The sequence below is a fragment of the Tursiops truncatus genome, chromosome 2, assembly GCF_011762595.2.
Source record: "Tursiops truncatus isolate mTurTru1 chromosome 2, mTurTru1.mat.Y, whole genome shotgun sequence".
Classification (NCBI taxonomy): domain Eukaryota; kingdom Metazoa; phylum Chordata; class Mammalia; order Artiodactyla; family Delphinidae; genus Tursiops; species Tursiops truncatus.
In genome coordinates this window covers 86,899,811-86,924,071 of record NC_047035.1, presented here as the reverse complement: position 1 = coordinate 86,924,071, position 24,261 = coordinate 86,899,811, and the positions used below count along the sequence as shown (strand labels likewise).

The 24,261-nt window shown below is 40.4% G+C and overlaps 1 protein-coding gene across 2 annotated transcripts in view; it reads right to left on the bottom strand.

Moving 5' to 3' along the window:
* The window catches only part of GOLM2 (golgi membrane protein 2), a 109,927-nt gene extending 88,694 nt beyond the window's left edge, over positions 1-21,233 (bottom strand). The window contains exon 1 of one of the 2 annotated variants that reach the window (XM_019935432.3): positions 20,628-21,233. In XM_019935432.3, the coding sequence (XP_019790991.1) occupies positions 20,628-20,954 (327 nt within the window). In that variant the 5' untranslated portion in view covers positions 20,955-21,233. The remainder of the gene's footprint in view (positions 1-20,627) is intronic. The other variant, XM_019935433.3, reaches the window with a different exon arrangement.
* Between the last annotated feature and the right edge of the window lie 3,028 nt (positions 21,234-24,261).

The following is a 24,261-nucleotide window of genomic DNA, read 5'->3' as shown; positions in this document are numbered from 1 at the left end:
AAGCTCGCGTACAGCAACGAAGACCCAACACAGCCAAAAATTTTTTTTTAAAAAAGTTTAAGAGCCAGTGCAAACTGCTGAATCTATCATCAAATATTTACTGAGTCCATACATAGGGCATAGTACCAAATATGTTAAGTGTTTACAAAGTTTAGACTATATATATATATATATATATATATATTTTTTTTTTTATTATTATTATTATTTTTTTTGCGGTACGGGGGCCTCTCACTGTTATGGCCTCTCCCATTGCGGACGCGCAGGCTCAGCGGCCATGGCTCATGGGCCTAGCCGCTCCGCGGCATGTGGGATCTTCCCGGACCGGGGCACGAACCCGTGTCCCCTGCATCGGCAGGCGGACTCTCAACCACTGCGCCACCAGGGAAGCCCTAGACTAGATTTTTATAGTCAAGAAATTCACAATATAAAATTGGAAGACATGAAAAAACAGATCCAGTATAAATGTTCAGATATGGTTATTCACTCAACAGTTATTTATTAACTAGGTATAAACCAGGTACTTAAAACAATATGCAGATTAAGAAATATAGACTCTTCCTCAAGAATCTTAAACATTTATTAAGCAATATTATGACAGGGACTGTGGGAATACAAAGATGAACAAAACATACAGCCCTATTTGGCCCACAATCTAGTTATGGAGAAACAATCATAAGTAAATAATTACAGCAATTAACACTGGTGACTCTTCCTCAAAACTCCTTCCCTTGACCTACATGCCACCACAGTATCCAGCTTTTTCTTCCTCTCTCTGGCTACTCTTTCTCAGTCATTTAAACCTGCTCCTCCTCTACTATACCCTTATATGCTGCAAAGCTCTGTCTTACATATTCATCATCTTACTCTATAACCTGGACCATTCCTATGACTTCAACAACAAAAATCTTTTCCTAGCTTGTCCTTCTACTGAGTTCCAGAAGTGTATTTTCAACTGCCTACTAGATATTTCATAGATTCCTCAAACTCGACTAACCTAAAATTGCACTGTTCTCAAACTAACTTCTAATCTAAGGTTCCTACCTCAGGTCATGGCACCACAACCAGTATCACCAGTATCACAGGATTCATCTTTGCCTCCCCATCACACATCAAATGTATTACAAAATTTTGTTAATTCTATTTCTCTCCATTTCTGTGCCTTAATGACCCAGTATTTCTCCATCACTGTACCGCTGGCATTTGGTGTGAAACATTCCTTCATTGTTAGGACTCTCTTCTGCAATACAGAACATCTAGCATTCCTGGCTCCACACCTAAATGCCATTAACACTCCCCAGTCATCAGTACTAACAAAAATGCCTCCTGAGGCTGGTATTGCCCAGGTTAAGAATTATACTGTGCTTACCTGAAGACTCCATTATCTCTCATCTGTACTACTAAAAAAATTCTTTAATAAAAATCTTATATTTATTTTCCCTACATCTACTTTTTCTCCCTTCTAATCAATTCTCTATTCTGCAGCCAGAGTAGTGTTTTAAGCTCAATTTGCTCAAGTAATTCCTCTACTTAAAATCCTTCAATGTTTCTGATCTTAGGAGAAAGCATTTAGTCTTTTGCCATTAAATATAATGTTAGCTGTGGGGGTTTGACAGACATCCCGGATGAATACAAGGAAGTTTCCTTCTATTCCTATTTTGCTGAGAGCTTTAATCATGAATGAGTGTTAAATTTTGTTAAATGCTCTCTCGGCAAGGATATCCAATCCCACTTCTATTTAACATTGTACTGGAGGTCCTAGCCAGTACAATAAGGCAAGGAAAAATAAAATAAAAAGCATCCAACTGGAAAGGGGGAAAAAACTGTCTTTATTTGCAGATGACATGATCCTGTCCAGAAATAATTTTAAAGTATCTACCAAAAAAGCTACTACTAATGAGTTCTAATGGCTTTTTGTAGAATCCTTAGAATTCCTTAGATTCCATTAGTGCTAGAACTAATAAGTTCTAGTGCAGGGAAATGACCAATATATAGAAATTAATAGCACTTCTATACACCTGCAAAGAAGTGGAAAATGGAATAAAAGACACAATTCCATTTTTGATAGCATCAAATACATGAAATACTTGGGGATAAACATAATAAAATATGTGAGTCTGGAACACTGAAAATTATAAAATGTTGCTGCAAGAATTTACAGAAGACATAAACATAGATATACCACGTTTATGGATTGGAAGATTCAATATGGTTAAGATTCAGTTCACTCCAAATTGATTTATAGACTTATTATGGGTTGAGTTGTATCCCCCAAAAGATATGTTTGAGTCCTAACCCCCCCGCCAATACCTGTGAATGTGACCTTACTTAGAAATAGTGTCACTGCATATGTAATCAAGTTAAAATGAAGTCACACTGGATTGGGTAGGCCTTAATCCAATATGACCAGTATCCTTATTAGAAAAGAAAACAGAATTAGGGAAGAGAACACCATGTGTAGAGACAAAGACACACAGACATTTTGGGAAGACAGCCATGGAAGATGGAAACAGAGACTGAAGTTTTGCTGCCATAAGCCAAAGAACGCTTGCAGTTATCAGAACCTAGAAGCATCTTCTCCTAGAGGCTCCAGCGACAGCATAGCCCTGTCAACACCTTAATTTTGGACTTCTACTCTCCAAAAGTGTGAGATAATAAATTTCTATTATTTTAAGCTATCCAGTTTGTGGTAGTTTGTTACAGCAGCCCTAGGCAATTAATACACATAGTGAATACTCAAAAGTTATTTGATTTGTCAGCAAGATAACTACTCTTATATAATAATATATAATTTTATATATTTTAAAACAATATATAGATATAGGTATATAATGTGTGGCAATATAGTTTATTGGAAATGACTTTTGAAATCAAACAGACCTTTGAGTTTAGAATTCTGCCATTCTCTCACCTGCTTGTTTCTTCCACCATAAAATGAGAAGGATTAATGGAAATACATAAAAGCCTGTCCAGTACAGATTTTTTTTTTATAAATTTATTTATTTTTGGTTGCGTTGGGTCTTTGTTGCTGTGCGCGGGCTTTCTCTAGTTGCAGAGAGCAGGGGCTACTCTTCGTTGTGGTGTGCGGGCTTCTCATTGTGGTGGCTTTTCTTGTTGCAGAGCACGGGCTCTAGGCACACGGGCTTCAATAGTTGTGGCGCACGGACTTAGTTGCTCCACAGCATGTGGTATCTCCCCAGACCAGGGCTCGAACCCATGTACCCTGCATTGGCAGGCGGATTCTTAACCACTGCGCCACCAGGGAAGCCCTCCAGTACAGATTTTGACATTTAATAATGTTAGTTTCTTTATTTCCTGGGCGCATTGGTATAGTTAATCTTGAAGAAATTTGGTCTTTTTTTTTTGGCCACGCCACGCAGCTTGCAGGATCTTAGTTCCCCAACCAGGGATGGAACCCGTGCCCCCTTCAGTGGAAGCATGTTGTCCTAACCACTGGACTGCCAGGGAATTCCCTGGTCTTGTATTAAAACACTAATATATTAACTGACAAAAATATATTGATCACATAATGTACTCTGTACTACAAAGTTCTTAGAAACATGTCCCCACTTTTCTTTTTTTGGCTTCCTTTCTTATTTCCATATTTCTCTGCCTTTTCTTTTTCCCATGATAAGGATCAGAGTAATCCCAGGAGGTTTCATGGAGATCATAAAACTATCTGATTCTTGAAAAATGTTGGCTAGGATTCAGTTATGCAGAGAAAACCTAAAAGAACATTCAAGGAGATTCCTTCCACCCACTGCATAGAGGAAAAGAAACAATTCATGTTCTATAATGTGGCAATGTAGTATATGTCCTCTGAAGCAACAGGGAGTACTTGTTTAACTGTGACTTCATAAAGCAAAAACTGTTTTTTGTGAATGAAGACCTAAGGTTTCCGCATTTTGGCTTCTTACTTGGAAGAGAATTAACGCTCCCTTTGACTAAAGTTTTTGTCCATCTTGGCACAGGCAAGGCATGGAGTAATTTTAGTTTCTCACAGTGCTTCAATTTTCTCTTTCTGATTCTTAAAACTTTATCTAACTTTCTTGCTTTATTTTTTCCTGGCCAGGTAGTTCCTTTTGAACAGTGTTTCCTCAGAGATTTTGATCAGTTGCCTTCCATGTCCCATTCTTCCTCTCTGCCAAACTATGTCCTTCCCCTAAGGATGACTTCAAAACTTATCTCTAGGAAGACTTTTCTATTTAATATGAAATAATTTATTTTCTCTTTACAACTTCAAACTTACATATCTAATTTAAATCAACTTGGGAAAAAAATTCTTCTCATTTGATGATTAACAAAGGCCTAATCCACTAACATTTTCCACTCTTAACTATCTTAAGTTAAGAGCTTGACTATCTTTAGCATTTTGTACTGTAGATCTCTCTGGTCCCTCCTTCCTGTAACTTTTCTCCTTAGCTTCAATAACACCCATTTCCTCTCATCTGATCCCTCTCCCACTCAATGTTTATATACCCTGTGCTTCCATTTTTAACCCCAATTTCATTTCTTTATTTATATTTGAGCCTCTATTTGGGGTCAGTTCCTGCGCTACATGCTGTGGATACAGCAGTGACCAAATGAACAAGAGACAGATACAGTATACCTATGGAGTTTACAATCTAGCAGGGAATATGAGGGGAGGTCCTAACATCGCTTAAGGGGTTGGGGAAGACATTTCTGAGAGAGTTTTAGTTGAGTCCTAAGAAAGATTAGGCTTTAGTGAGGTAAAGAATTAGTGAGAGGTTTGAAGGAATAAGGAGCTTGGGAGAGATGAGAAGAGGGTTCTGAGTGTAGGGCACTATGTTTCAAAGCACAGAATAGGGAAAAACATGGAAAGTTTGAGGATCTGAAAATTCAGTATGTGGTGTGGAGGGAGCTAAAAGAATAATAATATTTGATACTGGACTGCAAGGCTGAAGCCATACTGTGAAAATATCTGTGAGCTATGTTAAGGGCAATAGGAAGCCATTGATTGGCTTTCCCACAGTTCTACTGCATGTTTTAATTTTTATTTTTTAACAACTTAGTTCTTGTATAATTTACATACAGTAGACTGCATCTATTTCAAGTATGCAATTTGATGACTTCTGATAACTTTATACATCTGTGTAACCACCACTACAATCAAGATATAGCACATTTTTACCACCCCCTCAAAGTTTCCTCTTGCCCCTTCGTCTTCCCTCCCTCCACCTCTGGCTTCAAGCAACAACTGTTCTATTTTCTACTATTATGGATTAGTTTGCTTTTTCTAGACAATTATATAAATGGAATCACAAGTATGTACTCTTTTACATTGGTCTTCTTTCACTCAGCATAATGTTTTGAGATTCATCTATGTTGTTGAGTGTATCAATAATTCATTCCTTTTTATTGTTGAGTAATATTCTGCTATATGAATTTATCACAATTTGTTTATCCATTCATCCGCTGATGAACATTTGGGTTTTTCCAGTTTTTGGTTTTTGTGAATATAGCGACTAGAGGTATATGTGTATAAGTCTTCGTGTGGTCATATGTTTTCATTTCTCTTCGGCAAATACCTAAGAGTGAAATGGCTGGGTCATATTTATAACATAAATACTTAACTTTAAAGTTATATTTAACTTTATAAGGAACTGTTAAGTAGTTTGCTAAAGTGGTTGCACCATGTTATACTCCCACCAGCAGTATATGAGAGTTGTAGCTACTCTACGTCCACACTAACACTTGGTATTGTCAGTCTTTTTGTATTAGTCATTTTAATGGATATGTAGTGGTGTCTCATTGCAGCTTTAATTTGCATTTTCTTGATGACTAATTTTATTGAGAATCTTTTCATGTGCTTATTTGCTATTCATAAATCTTTGATGAAACGTCTGTTCAAATTTCTTCTCATTTTAAAAAATTGGGTTGTCTTATTATTGAGTTGTAAAGGCTTTTTTCGGACGTGCAGGCTCAGCAGCCATGGTTCACGGGCCCAGCCGCTCCGCGGCATGCGGGATCTTCCTGGACCGGGGCACAAACCTGTGACCCCTGCATTGGCAGGTGGACTCTCAACCACTGCACCACCAGGGAAGCCCATGTAAAGGCTTTTTATATACTCTGGTAAAATTTTTTTCTTCCAGTTTTAGTCAGATATATGACATACAGCACTGTATAAGTTTAAGGTGTACAGCATGATTTGACTTACATACATCATGAAATGATTATCACAATAAGTTAGTGAGTGTCCATCATCTCATATAGATATAAAATGAAAGAAATAGAAAAAAAATTTTTTTTGTGATGAGAACTTAGTATTTACTCTCTTAACAATGTTCATATATATAACATAGAGCAGTGTTACTGATATTTATCATGTTATACATTACATCCCTAGTACATACTGGATGTATTATAACTGGAAGTTTATTTTGATCTTTTGACCACCTTCATCCAATTTCCCCTCCCCCCACCCCCTCCCTCTGGTAACCACAAATCTGATCTCTTTTACTATGAGTTTGTTTGTTTGCTTGTTTTTGAAGTATAAATGACCTACAACACTGTGTTAGCTCCTGTTGCACAACATAGTGATGTGGCATTTCTATACATTTCAAAATGATCACCACAATAAGTCTACTTACACTATGTCACCATACAAAGATAACACATAGTTATTTACTATATTTTCCACACTGTACATAACAATCTATATCTATGTATAGATATGCTTATTTTAAGTTGCTGATCTCTTAAGTTCAAATGCATTTTAACAACCCTGCATTTTTACTCCCTGTCCCCACATTCACTGGTTCTGACACCATATTTTACATCTTTTTCTTTTGTGTATCCCTTAAACTGCTTATTACAAATATATACGATTTTACTACTTTTGTCTTTTAACCTTCCTACTAGCTTCATACATGACTCATTTACTACCATTATGGTATATTTGCCTTTATAAAGAGACTTTTCCTTTTGTAATTTTCAGGTTTCTAGTGGTGGTCTTTTATTTTTCGCTTAGAGAAGTCCCTTTAACACTTTTCTGTAAAGCTAGTTTGGTGGTACTGAACTCAAGGCTTCTTCTTGTCTGTAAAACTTCTGATCTCTTCATCAAATCTGAATGAAAGCCTTGCCAGAGAGAGTATTCTTGGTTGTATGTCTTTCCCTTTCATCACTTTAAATATATCGTGCCACTGCCTCCTGGCCTGCAGAGTTTCTGCTGAAAAGTCAGCTCTATATGCAGTTCCCTTGCATATAACTTGTTGCATTTCCCTTGCTGCTTTTATTTTATTTTTTAACATCTTTCCTGGAATATAATTGCTTTACAATGGTGTGATGGTTTCTGCTTTATAACAAAGTGAATCAGCTATACATATACATATATCCCCATATCTCTTCCCTCTTGCATCTCCATCCCTCCCATCCTCCCTATCCCACCCCTCTAGGTGGTCACAAAGCACCGAGCTGATCTCCCTGTGCTATGTGGCTGCCTCCCACTAGCTATCTATTTTACGTTTGGTAGTGTATATATGTCCATGCCTCTCTCTCACTTTGTCCCAGCTTACCCTTCCCCCTCCCCGTGTCCTCAAGTCCATCCTCTAGTAGGTCTGCGTCTTTATTCCTGTCCTGCCCCTAGGTTCTTCATGACCTTTTTTGGGTTTTTTTAGCATCTTTATTGGAGTATAATTGCTTTACAATGGTGTGTTAGTTTCTGCTTTACAACAAAGTGAATCAGCTATACATATACATATATCCCCATATCCCCTCCCTCTTTTTTTTTCTATTCTTTTTTTTAACATTTTTATTGGAGTATAATTGCTTTACAATGGTGTGTTAGTTTCTGCTTTACAACAAAGTCAATCAGCTATACATATACATATATCCCCATATCTCCTCCCTCTTGCATCTCCCTCCCACCCTCCCTATCCTACCCCTTTAGGTGGTCACAAAGCACCGAACTGATTTCCCTGTGCTATGCAGCTGCTTCCCACTAGCTAGCTATTTTACATTTGGTAGTGTATATATGTCACTGCTACTCTCTCACTTCGTCCCATCTTATCCTTCCCCCCACCCCATGTCCTCAAGTCCATTCTCTACGTCTGTGTCTTCATTCCTGCCCTGCCCCTAGGTTCATCAGAACCATTTTTTCTTAGATTCCATATATGTGCGTTAGCATACGGTATTTGTTTTTCTCTTTCTGACTTATTTCACTCTGTATGACAGACTCTAGGTCCATCCACCTCACTACAAATAACTCAATTTTGTTTTTTTATGGCTGAGCAATATTCCATTGTATATATGTTGCCACATCTTCTTTATCCATTCATCTGTCGATGGACACTTAGGTTGCTTCCATGCCCTGGATATTGTAAATACTGCTGCAATGAATACTGAACCACTGATCTTTTTATTCTCTCTGTAGTCTTGCCTTTTTTAGAATATCATATGGTTGGAATTATACAGTATGCATCCTTTACAGACTGGCTTCTTTCACTTAGTAATGTGCATTTAAGTTTCATTTCTTTTTAATTAATATTCTTCCATTGTCTAAATGTACCATGGTTTATTTATCCATTTACCTACTTAAGGACATCTTGTTTGCTTCCAAGTTGTGGCAATTATGAGTGAAATGATATAAATGTATGTGTGCAGGTTTTTGTCTGGGCATAAGTTTTCAACTCCTCTTGGTAAATACCAAGGAACACGATTGCTGGGATGGTACGATGGTACAAATGTAAGAAACCCCAAAACTGTCTTCCAAAGTATCTGTACCATTTTGGATTTCCAGCAGTAATGAATGAGAGTTCCTGTTGCTCCATGTCCTCACCAGCATTTGGTGTTATCAGTGTTCCAGATTTTGGCCATTCTAATAGGTATGTAGTGGTATCTCGTTGTTTTAATTTGCGTTTCCCGATGACATGTGATATGGAGCATCTTTTCATATGCTTATTTGTCATCTGTGTATCTTTTTAAGTAAGATGTCTGTTAAGCTCCTTGTAAGTAAGGAGCTGTGTATCTTTTTAAGTAAGATGTCTGTTAAGCTCCTTGGCCCATTTTTAAATTGATAGCTGTGCTTTTTAGAGATGTATCTCTATAGCCCCATACATTGCACTCTTCTACCCATACCCTATGACTTTACTTATATTGGCTAGGCCATGAGCTCCTTAAGGGCAGGAACTGTGGCTGATTAATCTTTTTATTTTCAGCATGCTTCCCAGCTCCTGGTATGTCTGGGTGTTCAGGAAAGCTTTGTTGGACAGAACTGAACTCAGGCCAGTTGTGAGGTGTACTGTATCCTTGGTGACATGGGTGGGTGGGGAAGGCTGGAATATGTGATTACATTTCAACACCAATTCTCTGACACTGACTGGGTTGATTCAGTTCTGACACTAACTACCCAACTACCCAGAGTTAACACAGTCCCCACAAGTTAAGGACACAGTCCCACAGGATTACCCCTTCCCATATCAGACCCCAGCCACAATTTTCAGGTATCTCCAAGAAACCCACACTTCTGTCTGGCTGTCTACAAATTGGGGGATTTGCATCATCTCCTCAGGTTCGGAAATATTTTAGAATACCTCACAGAACTCAAGAAAAGCAGTAAACTTGTGATTGCCCTTTTACTATAGAGGATCCAAATGAATAGCCAGATGAAGAGGTACATAGGGCAACAGAATGGGGGAGAAGAGGGTGCAAGAGCATCCATCCCTGTGGAGTCAGGGTGCACTCCAGTACGTCAATATATTCATCAATGAGGAACCTCCCCAAACTTCACTGTTCAGAGTTTTTAATTGAGGTTTCACTGCATAAGCATTATTTTTTTTAATTTAATTTATTTTTTTTATATAGCAGGTTCTTATTAGTCACCCATTTTATACACATCAGTGTATACATGTCAATCCCAATCTCCCAATTCATCACTCCCACACCCCCGCCACTTTCCCCCCTTGGTGTCCATACGTTTTTTCTCTACATCTGTGTCTCAATTTCTGCCCTGCAAACCGGTTAAGCTGTACCATTTTCTAGGTTCCACATATATGTGTTAATATACGATATTTGTTTTTCTCTTTCTGACTTACTTCACTCTGTATGACAGTCTCTAGATGCATCCACATCTCTACAAATGACCCAATTTCATTCCTTTTTATGGCTGAGTAATATTCCACTGTATATATGTACCACATCTTCTTTATCCATTCGTCTGTCAATGGGCATCTAGGTTGCTTCCAGGACCTGGCTATTGTAAATAGTGCTGCAATGAACATTGGGGTGCATGTGTCTTTTTGAATTATGGTTTTCTCTGGGTATATGCCCAGTAGTGGGATTGCTGGGTAATATGGTAATTTTACTTTTAGTTTTTTGTTTTTTGGGTTTTTTTTTTTGTGGTACGCGGGCCTCTCACTGTTGTGGCCTCTCCCGTTGCGGAGCACAGGCTCCAGATGCGCAGGCTCAGCAGCCATGGCTCACGGGCCCAGCCGCTCCGCGGCATGTTGGATCTTCCCGGACCAGGGCATGAACCGGCGTCCCCTGCATCAGCAGGCGGACTCTCAACCACTGCACCACCAGGGAAGCCCTATTTTTAGTTTTTTAAGGAACCTCCATACTGATCTCCATAGTGGCTGTATCAGTTTACATTCCCACCAACAGTGCAAGAGGGTTCCCTTTTCTCCACACCCTCTCCAGCATTTATTGTTTGTAGATTTTTTGATGATGGCCATTCTGACTGGTGTGTCCCTTGTTGCTTTTAACATTCTTTATCTTTAATTTTTGCCACTTTAATTACAATGTGTCTTGGTGTAGTCCTCATTGGGTTGATCCTGTTTGGGACTCTCTGTGCTTACTGGACCCGGATGTCTGTTTCCTTTCCCAGGTTAGGGAAGTTTTCAGCTATAATGTCTTCAATTATGTTTTCTGTCCCTTTCTCTCTCTGTTCTCCTTCTGGGACCCACACAACATGAATGTCAGTATGCTTGATGTTGTCTCAGAGGTCTCTTAAACTGTCCTCATTTCTTTTTTTTTCTTTTTTCTGTTCAGCTTCAGTAATTTCCACTACTCTGTCTTCCAGCTCACTGATCCATACCTCTGTATCATCTAATCTCCTGTTGATTCCTTCCAGTGTATTTTTCATTTCAGTTATTGTATTCTTCATCTTTGTTTGGTTCTTTATATTTTCTAAGTCTTGTTAAAAACTTCAAACATCTGCTCATCCAATCTTCTCCCAAGTTCCTTGAACATCTTAACAATCATTACCTTGAATTCTCTGTTGGGTAGATTGCCTATCTCCACTTCACTTATCTCTTTTGGGGTTTTATCTTGTTCCTTCATTTGGAAGATATTCCTCTGTTGCCTCATTTTGCCTAATTTACTGTTTTTATTTCTAAGTATCTGTTAGGTTGGTTTCATTTCCCAACCTCGGAAAAGTGGACTTTTGTAGATGTCCTATGCGTCCCAGCAGCACACTCCCCTCTGGTCACCAGAGCTATATGCTCTAGGGGTGCCCCCTATGTGGGCTACACGGGCCCTTCTGTTGTGGTGGTCTGTCTACTGCAGGCAGTCTGGTAGGTGTAGCTGGCCCCCAGCCCTGTTGGCTACCAGGCTGTGCCTTGTGTGGAGGCTGCTGGCCACTGGTTGGTGAGGCTGGGTCACGGGCTACTAGCTGAGGGCCCTGGGGTCCTAGGACTAGTGTTGGCCCACTGGTGGGTGGGGCCAGTTCCTGACACAGCTGGCTGCAGGGTCCAGGGTGTCCCAAAGCTGGTGTTGGCCCACTGGTGAGTGGGGCTGGATCCTGGGGTAGCTGGCTAAGGGGTCCAAGGTGGTATCAGCCTGCTGGTGGCTGGGTTTGTGGCCCAGGGGGTGCCAGGGGCTAGTGCTGACTTGCTAGTGGGCTGAGTGGAGTTCCCAGGGTCTGGTTATAGGGCCTTGGTGGTCTAGGAGCGGTGTTGGCCGCTGGTGGGCAGGGCTGGGGCCAAGGGGGTATTAGGGCTGGTGCTGCCCTGTTGATGGGTGGGCTGGGTCCTGGTACAGAAGACTGCCTTGATATAATTCTTCTATCAGATAAATGTATCGTGAATATTTCTTCCAACCCATGACTTGCTTTTTCTTTCTTTCTTTTTTTAAATAGTGCCTTTTGAGGAGGAAAGTTCTTAATTTTGATAGTCACATTTATCTGTTTTTTTCTGTATGGTTCATGCTTTTTGCGCCCTCAAAATCCATGCCTATACAAAGTCACAAATATTCTCCTGTGTTGTCTTCTAGAAGATTTATAGTTTCAACTTTTACATTTAAGGTCCATGATTCATTTCAAGTTAATTTTGTATATGTTGTGAAGCAGCACAACAGTATACAACACCACCACCCACCCCACCACCGTAAAGATATCCAGTTGCTTTCACATCTTTTGTTGAAATGTTTCCCCATTAAATTGTCTTGGCACTTTTGCCAAAAATCAATTGACCATATATCTGTGTGTCTATTTCTGCACTCTATTCCGTTCCAGTGATTTATATGCCTATTTTTTTTCAATAATTCCACACTGTCTTGATTACTATATCTTTATAATAAGTTGTGAAATCAGGGAGTATAAGTCCTCCTACTTTGTTCTTTTTAAAATTGTTTTGGCTATTCTAGGTTATTTGCACTTCCATATACATTTTAGAAACAGCTTGTCAGTTGCTACAAAAAAATAAAATAACTTTTAAAAGTCCGCCAGAGTTTTTATTGAATCTTATATTAGTTTTCTACAGCAGGGGTCCCCAACCCCCGGGGCACGGACCATTACTTGTCCACGGCCTGTTAGGAACCAGGCCACACAGCAGGTGAGCGGTGGGCGAGCAAGCGAAGCTTCATCTCCTGCTCTGCATCGCTCACATTACCGCCTGAACCATACCCCGCCCCCCTCCCGTCTGTGGAAAAACTGTCTTCCACGAATGCGGCCCCTAGTGCCAAAAAGGTTGGGGACCGCTGTTCTAGAGCCATTATAACAACGTACCACAAACCCAGTGACTAAAACAACCAAAAATTTTCTCTCACAATTCTGGAGGCTAAAAGTCCAAAATTAAGTTGTCTGTAGGGCCATGCTTTCTATTTGAAGGCCGTAAAGGAGGATCCTTCCTTGCCGCTTTCTTAGCTTCTAGCAGTTGCTGACAATCCTTGGCATTCCTTACCTTATAAATGCATCACTCCAATCAAGGCCTCCATCTCCACATGGCCTTCTTCCCTGTATTTCTTTTTTTTTTTTCCCTGTATTTCTTTATGTATCCAAATTTCCTCTTCTTATAAGGACACAAGAAATTGGATTAGGGTCCACTCTAATCCAGTAACCCATAACACTTTGTATCAGCACTAAGGACTATCAAGAGATTATTGGAAAATTTTTAAAATATGGTCCTTCCTCAAGCAACTTAAGATTTTGTTGAGAAGACAAAGTCAACACCTAAGAAACTATTAGCGAAAAATGAAAAACAAAATAAATTAGTGTGGCTCAAACAATAAATGTTACTTGTGTACAAAGAAAAAAAAAAAAAGCATACTCCAGGTCAGAAGTCCCAGAGGGCTTCATGGTCGAAGTACCAAAAGATTAGTATAACAGAGAAACAGAAAAGAGGTAAGAGTCATTAACAGGAACAAAGGTACAGAAACAGAAATTAATATGACACAGAAAGGCAGGTGGGGAGACAAAGGTAAGCAAAGCAACATGTCTGGAACACAGTTTGGGTCAGGAGACTGGGAGACGAAGGTAGATGGAGGCACTCCATGGAAGACCTTAAAGGTTAGACAGCAGAATTCTGATTTGACACAGTGAGTGTTACAACTACTCTGAAAGTAAGGTTTGAGGAAGATCAGGTTTGATTAAGGGGGAGAACTAACTGAAAGAAATAGAGTCCAGGGCAAGGAGGCTAGTTAGGAAGCTCCTGCTTCCTTTCCAATCAATTCTCTATTCTGCAACCAGAGTGATGTTTTTATAAACTCAATCTGATCAAGTAACTCCTCTGCACCTTCACTGAATATGAGATGCTGAAGGAATCAAAGATGACACCAAAATTTCTAACCTCCACCTTAATAATAGTTGCATGAGCTTTATAAAGACCAAGAAGGTAGGAAAGGGATATATAGTTTGGAGAGGAGGTATGAGTTTTGTATGGCTTATGAATAATTTGAGGTAGCAATTAAACAACAGCTAGAATTTGGCCAGATTATGATGGGGGAGGCAGAGGCAAAGGTAGGAATTTTCATGTGCAGCATATTAAAGAACTGTACAAGGCTGATCTTCAAATTACAGAGGGAAAGGCAGGCTTCAGGGAGTCAGCTGAGACAAGTATGAGAGGAGTTAACTAAGCCTAATTAGAAGTGGACCAGGAAAGGTGGCAGGGGTGGAGTCAGACAACCAGGAGCAAAGGGTGAGGCAGGCTGGCTAGAGCTGGGACGGATCTTAAGCAGGAACCCAGACAGAATCCCATCCTGGAAAGAAGTCAGGACAGAAATAAGGAAGAGGTTGTAGAATAGTAATAGCTAACATAACACTTATTAAACATTTCTTTTTTTTTTTTTTACTATGTGGTAGGCATTGTTCTAAACATTTAAAAGAATTTATTCACTTAAACTTCACAAGAGTGAGAGAGCTAACTATTACTGTCCTTATTTTACAGATGCGGAACCAAGGCACAGAGAAGTTAAGTGATTTGCCCGGGGTTCTACACATAGCAAATGGCAGGCCAGGATTTGAGACCATGGTAATGAACATCTACTCTGTGCTAGGGTTTTTACATATACTTATTTGGTATGTGTATGAGTGTTGTGTACACACACAAACGCAACGAGGATTTTTTTGGGAAAAAAAAAGTAATATGCTACCCACCCTCCTTTCTGGCACATGACCTTTCCCCTATTCAAGCAAAGGTACAATATATTACTGCCATCAAGGAGGATTATGGTTGTTAAAGGGAAAAAGAGGTCATTTACTGTTCAGCTTCAAACCTAAAAACTGACTTTTTTTTTCATCTGTAATAAAACAACAGTTTGGGGAAGGTCTTTTTCTACATTCTAACAGCTTCTTTTATTTATCAAGAGCTTGACTTGGCCCACCTGGATCACATAACTTTGGTACAAGATACAGGCAGGAAGAATTCAAGTTAGGAAAAGAGAAATAACCAACACCTAGGAAATAGAAGAAAGGGTCTTTCTCGCAGAAAGAAGAAAGAAAAAGCAGTGTGTATGTCACTGATTCCCCCTTGTTATGGGCTGAACTGTATTCCTCCAAAACCCATATACTGAAGTCTCAACGCCCAGTACCTCAGAATGAAACCTATTTGGAAATAAGGTCTTTAAAGAGGTAATTAAGTTAAAATGAGGCCATTAGGGTGGGACTGTAATCCAATACGACTGGTGTCCTTATAAGAAGAGGAAGAGACCTCAGGGATGCAGGAGCACAGGACAACCATGAGATGAAAAAGCAGCAAGAAGGTGGCCATCTGCAAGCCAAGGAGAGGGGCTCTAGAAGAAACCAACCTGCTGGTACTTCAACCTTGGACTTCTAGACTCCATCAGAGTTTATGTTACATCAGAACATAAATTTCTGTTGTTTTTAGCCAACCAGTCTGTAGTATTTTGTACGGCAGCCGTAACCAACTAATACACCCCTCTAGGCTGAAACTCCTTAGGGAGGAAGGCAAAAAAATAAGGTAAATGTGGGGGGAATCCCAAAGAAGTGGAGCTTATTTCTCACTTCCATGGACAATTTCAAGCTCCCTTAAAGAATTTCTGTGTTCTAACAGCCCAGATAACAGACTGAAAATGGCAGGATAGAATAATAAATTAGAAGATGTCCAATGTCACCTTTCCGATTCCTGTGGAGCAGGGATTCCTAGATTCCCAAAGATAGCCTGACAGTTGCAATGAGTACACCTAGCACCTAGAATTTGGTCTCTAATACCATTTTCCAATAAAAGGAACTAGGGCTCCGTGGAGAAGGAGTCTAGGACTGGGGCAGGAAGTATATAAGATGAGCCAGAAGCATCTTGTAGTGCCAGAAAGTAGGGGTTTGTCACAATGATGGGGTATTATGTCAGAGGGATACAGGAGGCAAATGAAAGAGCTCCCAATGGCCAAAGTTGGAACGATTTGAGCAACAAAATAAAGTAGCACTGGATTATAACCTAAAGTATAAAATAAATATCCATGAATCCATACTGATATAAATAAATGACTGAATAAATAAATAAGGGAGAAGAGATAAAGGTCCAAGTAATTTATATGCAGAAGAATTCCAAGTAATTTATATAGATACTCTGCCCTTAAGGAGATAGAACATAACTCCCAATTCATTAAGTGCACATAGTAACTTCCTTCCAAAGAGTACAGCATGGAAAAGGAGAAAAAGAGAGTAACTTTACAGTGGAGAAACCTGACAAACACTACCTCAAGCCAGGTGATCAAGGTTAACATCTAGTGATAAGTCATTTTGAGAGATGTTCCCTTGATACGATGAGTATGGCACTTTATCTCTGTGGTCTTCCTCCCCAAAACCATTACCTGAGTCTAATCCTGAGAAAAGCATCAAACAAATCCCAACTGAGGGACATTCTACAAAACACCTGACCAGTGATCCTCAAAACTTTCAATATCATAAAAAACAAAGTCTGAAAAACTGTCACAACTAAAAGAAGACTAAAGAGACATGACAACTAAATGTACTGTGGAACCCTGGATGGGATCCTGGAACAGAAAAAGGGCATTAGAGAAAAACTGAGAAAATCAAAATAAAGTATGGACTTGTTATTAATAATGTATCAATAGCAATTCATTAATTATGACAAATGCACCATATTAATGTAGGATATTAATAACAGGGGAAATTAGGTGTGGGGTATGAGGAAACTGTACTATCTTTGCAATAATTCCATAGATCTAAAATGTTCTAAAATAAGAGTTAAAAAAAAAAATGGTAGCCGGAGCAAGGACTGCCTTGCCAACACCCCCTCAAAACACATCATACCTAAGGCAGCTAGCTCATCAGGGCAAAGGGATTTTTGGTGTGGAACATCTATGGAGTGGAGGGGGAAAGGGTATATAGGGAGGTGATGCCGCCATAAGATCCTGGTCTCCAAAAAACTGTGAAGCAAGTACCTAGTCAGGCAACCAAACACCACTGTTGATACTTAAGATAAAGACCCTTGAGGAACCCCAAACCACGTGCAGATTTGAGGTCACTGCCCACATTGCCCTGGGGACACATAAGATTTAACCTACATCTCAGACACTACGGTGACAATGAGAATATTAACAGTCAGGATACCTTACTTAGGCTGCAGCTAAGGAACTCTCAACTTGACTGGCTTAAACAATATGGAAATTTTTTTATCTCACATAACGAGTGCCAATATTCTATTGTAACACCCCACTCTGCCATCTTCAGTGCCTCAGCCATTCCTTAGCTAACTCTCGTGGCACTCCGGTTGCCTCAATTTCAGGTATCACGTGCAGAAGCAACACTATCTGGCAGAAGAGACCATCTCTTCATTTTGAAGAGCACTGCTCAGGTACTTTGTAGAATGTCCCTGAATATGAGTTTGTCTGATGCTTTCTTATGATTAGACTGGAGATTTTTGATTTGGGGTAAGATAACCACAGAGGTGCAAGTATGACTCTTTTAAGGAGCAAGGAAACTTCCCTTCATGACTCACTAGCCAGCCCCTTCCTAAACTAATCACTGGGAATAATGAAATTACCATAATCAGTTTAAACCAATCAGGACTTACCCCTGAGTCACAGAGAAGGATATATACCAAACAAAGGGGGTATAAATGATTATTGAGGGGGCCAGCACCAGTGTGTACTATAGGTAAAAACCCTGAAAGGCAGAGAGAGCCTTTACTTTAAAGAGACTACATTAATGATTAAACATTAAAACAAGTCTATTTCAAAAAGGAAGACACTTTTAATTGTCAAATTTACTTCAACACTATCACCACCCAAAGGGATTTTAGATCATTTATAGAAAATAAATCCCTCCTCTCAGCTATTGAGGGAGTAGCAGGAATAAAGGAAACACCTCTGAAGGACAAATTTCATCTATAGTTCATCTAGACCAAGACAACCCTTTCTATTAGTAACTCAAAGCCTCCTCATTAACCCCAGGAACATACACTCACAAGCTCTCCAACGAAGATGCTATAGCTAGTTCAAAATATAAAATTGACATGCAAAGAAGAGGTACAGATTTGTGAGCCAGCTGCATAGAATATTAGCCAAACAATAGTTAAGATACCTGGGGCAACATTTCCCAAACTAGTGTGCTTTGCTACATTTTTCTGTACCATGGTAACAAGTAGGCCATGAAAACAGTAGTCGGTGATCAAATTAACTGATAGAGACTAAGTTAAACAAAATTAAATAGGCTTCTTTACTAATACATTTCTCAGAGCCTTTATATGCTAGCAGGCATTATGAATTCCAAGAAGGCTTTTCTCCTGACCATCTACAAACAATTTCTAGGACAGCATTCTGTTTAACACCACCTTGAGAAATACTGCTGTAAGGGGAAAGCAAAGGCCCAAGAATAAAGTCCATTACTATTACACTGTTGGAGGGGGGGAAAAAAAATCCATCAAAGAATATAGTGAAGAAGGCAGGAAGCAAAGCCAGAGAGTTCAATGATACAGAAGCAAGAAAGGAGATAGTTTCCAAAAAGCTAGAGACAATCAATTACTGAGAAATTAAATAGAATGAGAATAAAAATGTTTTTTTGGATTTGACCAGGAAGACTGACACCTGTGACCTTCAAGAGAATAGCTTCAGAAAAGAGAAGGAAAGAAGGATGGCATACAGAATAAAAAAATTAGGATGGGGATGAAAAAAGAAATAGATGAAACATTTATAGACCACCCATAACCGGAGTTTAGCAGTGAAAATTTAAAAAGACATTGGTTGGGGCTTCCCTGGTGGCGCAGTGGTTGACAGTCCGCCTGCCAATGCAGGGGACACGGGTTCGTGCCCCGGTCCAGGAGGATCCCACATGCCGCGGAGCGGCTGGGCCCGTGAGCCATGGCCGCTGAGCCTGCGCATCCGGAGCCTGTGCTCCGCAACGGGAAAGGCCACAACAGTGAGAGGCCCGCGTACCGCAAAAAAAAAAAAAAAAAAAAAGACATTGGTTGATTGGGAGAAGGGAGTATATGGAAGAATAAAAAAATTTTAGAACAGCAAACACCTACATATGGTTGAAGGTAAAAGTGAAAACCTACTGAAAGAAACTGATAATTACAGTCCAGTAGATGGAAGAAATGGAATCCTGAGTATAATTACTAAAAAAGACTTATCTTTCTTTCCAGATTGGAGAGAATTTGAATAGTATGCCTAACCATTCCAAGACTGAAGACCTTGTTTTAATACTACAAAATTTCATGGATTTCTGCCTATTCCACCCAAGAGAATTTTTCAGTCTGTAGAGTTCAGTATGTAGTATGTTTGTAAGTTTGCTGAGCTCTTGCCCCTCTCAGAAGCTGTCTGTTATGGTGAAGGTGTAGGTCATAGAAAAGCACTTACCTGAGGGCTTCAACCTTCATGAAATAAGAAACAAGGTAGAGGTCGGTGACAATATGGAAGTTGGGAGCTCAGGAGATTTTAATTTATAATGACTTACTACAAATGATTTTAATATACAAAATAAAAACTTATAATAGGAACACACACAAAAAAGTGTGAAGACTACCAAAAGAGGGTCCAGAAAGAAAGGCATCTACTTATCCCACCCAGAAATTTACTGTGGTAAATCAACAGAAGTTGCATAGGTCATAAGTTAATAACATAGTTCCCAATATGCTGGTGAGAACAAAGACTATTCAGCGGTGGGTCTAATTACAGTCTAGCTTTAAACTTTTAAAATTTAAACTTAGTATGGCCTTCCAACACCAACCCTAATAGTCAGGCATACAAAATTTCATTTTTATTTCCTTTCAAGATCAATCAGGACAATGACATGAGATTCTGTTGCTTAGAACTTATTTCTAGGTTCTACCTTTTCGGCTAATTTCACTAACCATTCAAACTGAGTACATAATTTTGGATTATCTATGTCCAAGTCACAAGTGGCTCACATATGGCTCCAGAGCCCATCATAACATTTTCATCACAAAAAAGGCAGTAATATCCGACTCTTTGCTTAATACATAGCCCTATAGAGATGTAAGAAAACTCAGACTGCTTTTAAAAATATATGGTGACCATCGTAAATAGAGGAGTTAGAGGAGGCCCCATCCTTTAAATAAATTAATTAATAATAATCAGTGTGCACGGAATAAAGGATAAGGTAACACACCAAATCCGGCAGCCTCCAGATTTGTGTATCTGTAAACATAAGGCGGCCGACCACATAGGCCAGATGATTACTACTGCCAGCTCAGCAGCTGAGCTTGGAGAAGAGGCGGCATCCACACACAGGCCACTCTTGAGAACCAAAACTTACAGCCAGTTTCATCTGGCAGGGACTGGAAAATGTAGCAGTGATTAAACCGGTTAAAGTCCGACAGAAATAGGGTTGTTAGCGGTAAGGGGAGCCTCCGAGGCTTCAATTCTGGAAGGCATAAGGCAGCCACGGCTGGGCGAACACCCCCACCGCGGAGCTGAAAAAAACTGGGGGTTGAGGGGAGAGGGCTCGTCCTTACCTTGTCATCCTCGCATCTTTTCCCGAGGCCCTCCCTGGCCTGCAGCCGGCTGCTGAGCCGGCCGTAATCGGCCTCTTTCTGGTCAATCTGTTTCTTGTGCGAGTCCACCAAGAGCAGCAGGTCCGAATTGCGCTTCTCCAGGCGCCCGCGAGCCACCTCGGTGCGCTGGACCTGGCCCTGCAGCTCGGCCACCTCCTCCTGAAGCAGGACGTGGCGGGAGGAGATTCTCCAGTAGTTGAAGGCGAGGACCGCGATCACCACCAGCAGGACCACCAACACGAAGGAGGGCAGGCGGCCGGCCCGCCTGTTCGCCCCGAAACCCACCATGGGGCCGAACCAGGCTGTACTCCGATGCCTCGGCGCCGACGCCTGCAGGCAGACGCTCAGGCCGAGGTGGCTGAGTTGCCTGGGGTACACGGCCCCAGGGCCGGCTGAAGCCGGAGGCGGGCCGATTCGCCCGCCCGCGAGCCGGAGAAGGGGGCGGGGCCGCAAGCCGCAGGCCCCTCCCCGCCCCCCCCTTCAAATCCTGCCACAGCGCGTTCCGCAGGCGCTGAACTAGACCCCGCACCAGCTGGGCGGAACCAGGAGAACCCAGCTGCCCGAAACCCAGGTCCAACACTTCAGGGTTAGGGGGCGGGGAAAAGAGCCGGAAGGGGGTGGATTTAACTCTGGCCCCGCCCATTGGCTGGGTCTGGGTCGCCAAGGGGGCCATTTCCTAGTTTCCGCCAACGCCCCCTCTTCTCGCGAGAAAGTGGGCTTTTCTCGCTCTTCGCAGTCTTATCTCGCGAGGGTTATCTCTGTCTGGAAGAGTGTTGTGATGATTTTGGCGGTCTGGGTTAGTACTTGTATACCTGAACTGGAGCCCCTTCGGCTTTTACCTGCTCAATCCCCTTGACCCATGGTCAAGGGAGTGCCTAACCATGCCATGGCCCTCGTGAGAGTTTTTGCTTTTGAGGACATCTGAGGTTGCGACCGCTATGTAAGGAAAACTTAGGTGAGCTGCGGGCAGAAGGGGCGACTAGATTTTGTATTTGCTTCAGTAGGTTTTCTTGCTTGTGCTAACGATGTGGAGAGAAAACAATAACAAGAAAGAAAAAGACCATGAAATTGTGGTGCCCCAAACATTACGGGGGAAAGCAAGAGAAACTAAGTTTTATGACTGAAAGAGGTGGTACCAGCCTGGTCTCCAAGGTTACTGCTTTTACTAATGGAAAGAACTTCAGAATGTATGAGCCCCTGTTCCTAAACTCACTGCTGCTTTTGCCTTGAACTGGGCTTCCAAGTAGAAAGTCCAGAAGCTGCCCACAATGAATGATAACTTATGCTGTTACTGACAGCAAGCACGGTCTGGGTTAGATATAGTAGCTCTCTTACAAATTGTTTTTGCATACTTAGTCTCATATTATCGTCTCAGCAACACAGTTTTACAGATGAGGAATCCAAGACACAAAGATGTACCAGAAACTTTCTCAAAATCCCATATCTTGTTTGAGACAGAATTAGGCTTGAATTCGGGTCTTTGGTCTCTAACATCATTGCTCTTTGCATTATACCAGGCTAACTGTTGCTATATGTTCGGCATTAATTACAGTGATGCAGAAAAAGCCCTCACCTCTTTTGTGTTTTCTGCGTATTTGTCCTCGCATAAAAGTTTTTTTTTTAAACACCTTTCGCATAGAAGTTTTAAAAGTTATTTGGCTCTATCCTGTTTAAGGAGAAGATGGAGTTGTTTTATTTTTCAGACCTCAGGTTCAAGAACGAACATAAACCAACCAAACGCAAGAACTTTGGTATTTTCATTCAAATCAGAGTGGTATGATTTTGAAGTAAGAAGACTTGTTATCTTTGAATAATTATTCTATGTCTCCTGTCCATTTCAAAAATAAAGTTTCTTGCCTAATAGTCCTAGAGTAGCCTGGAAGAATTATTGCACCCTGAAAGAGGGATGATTTCTCTCTCACAAATATGGGAAAAAAACACCAAAATTATTAATATTTAATCCACATCAAACTTGACCCCTTTGCTCTGGCTTCATAAGATCTAAGAAATCCCCTCCAGTCTCAAAGGACAAGCAGACCTTGGCAGAAGGGAGCAAGGCAAAACTGGGAAATCCTCGTCTATCAATTTCATATTGACTTTGCTTTGCTTAGCCAGCAGTTGAAACTGTAAAGTGACGTTAAACTGCTTAAGATGTTTCAGATGATCTTTCCAAAAGTGTTTTCATTTTTATGTGGGATTCTAGCATGTAGAAGTATAATATTGTACAAAACACATTCACATACTTTTTTTTATCAGATGCTTAAAAGAACTATTTGGTACCATGATTCCATTTTACAGATGTGGAAGTAACTTGCCCAAAGTCGTACATCTAGTAAGTGGCAGGGCTGAAGCTTGAAAAACAATCCTCTTTCCACTCCTCCCCCAGGGAGAAAAAATTTTTTATCTGTTTTGATGGCTACCTCTTTGAGTTCTTCCCTCTACTAACAAACCCAATCCAGATATCATGAAGACAGTGTATAAGTGCTCTCCTGTAGATGGTTCTGGATTAGGCTTTAAACTAATTGAGGTAAAAGTCAATTCCTTAAATCAGATGATCGAGGTTAACAACAGTGGTAAGTCATGTTGTTAGCATGTACCTTTGATAGGATGTGATGGAAGTAGCACTCTGTGGTTTTCCTCCCCAGAACTCATAACCCTATCTAATGGAACTCTGGAACTCTGTAGTATTTTTACAGGTTTTCTGTACTTCTAAAACTGTTCTAAAATTTTTAAAATTAGTTATAAAATTTCCTATTTATAAAAAATCTCCATAAAAAGATTTATGATATCAAGTATGGATATAAATATATTCATATAATTGGAAAGGCAGTATAAGCACAGATAAATAATGTTTTAAGATTTAATAGAGGACGTCCCTGGTGGCACAGTGGTTAAGAATCCACCTAACAATGTAGGGGACATGGGTTTGAGCCCCTGTCCATGGAAGATCCCACATGCCGTGGAGCAACTAAGCCCGTGCACCACAACTACTGAGCCTGCGCTGTAGAGCCTGTGAGCCACAACTACTCAGCCCATGTGCCACAACTATTGAAGCCCCCACACCTAGAGCCTGTGCTGTGCAGCAAGAGAAGCCACTGCAATGAGAAGCTTGCGCACCACAACAAAGAGTAGCTCCCGCTCAACGCAACTAGAGAAAGTCGGTGTGCGGCAACGAAGACCCAACACAGCCAAAAAAAAAAAAAAAACAAAACCCTTTCTAAAAAAAAAAAAAAAAGATTTAATTGAAGCGTAAGACTCTATTACCCAGTGGCAAGTGAGGTTAAATCATAGGAATTTTGCTTTTATATGGAGCTCATTTTCTTGAGCTCAAAACACTGTTTGGCATATATCGTCTTCAATATATGTTGACTCATAAAAAATTTGACTTCCTGGATTTGAGCAAAGGAGTAGTTATTTTATAGCATATTCTTCAATATTTAGGACATTGAGTAGGACTAGGTTAGAGAAGGTAGCTTGTAGAAATAGAAAATACACAGGTGTGTAGGCAAGTTCTTTCCATTGTAAATAAAAAACAACCTAACTGGTTTAAGCAATAAATAAGTAAAATTATATATATGTGTTTGTGTGTGTGTGT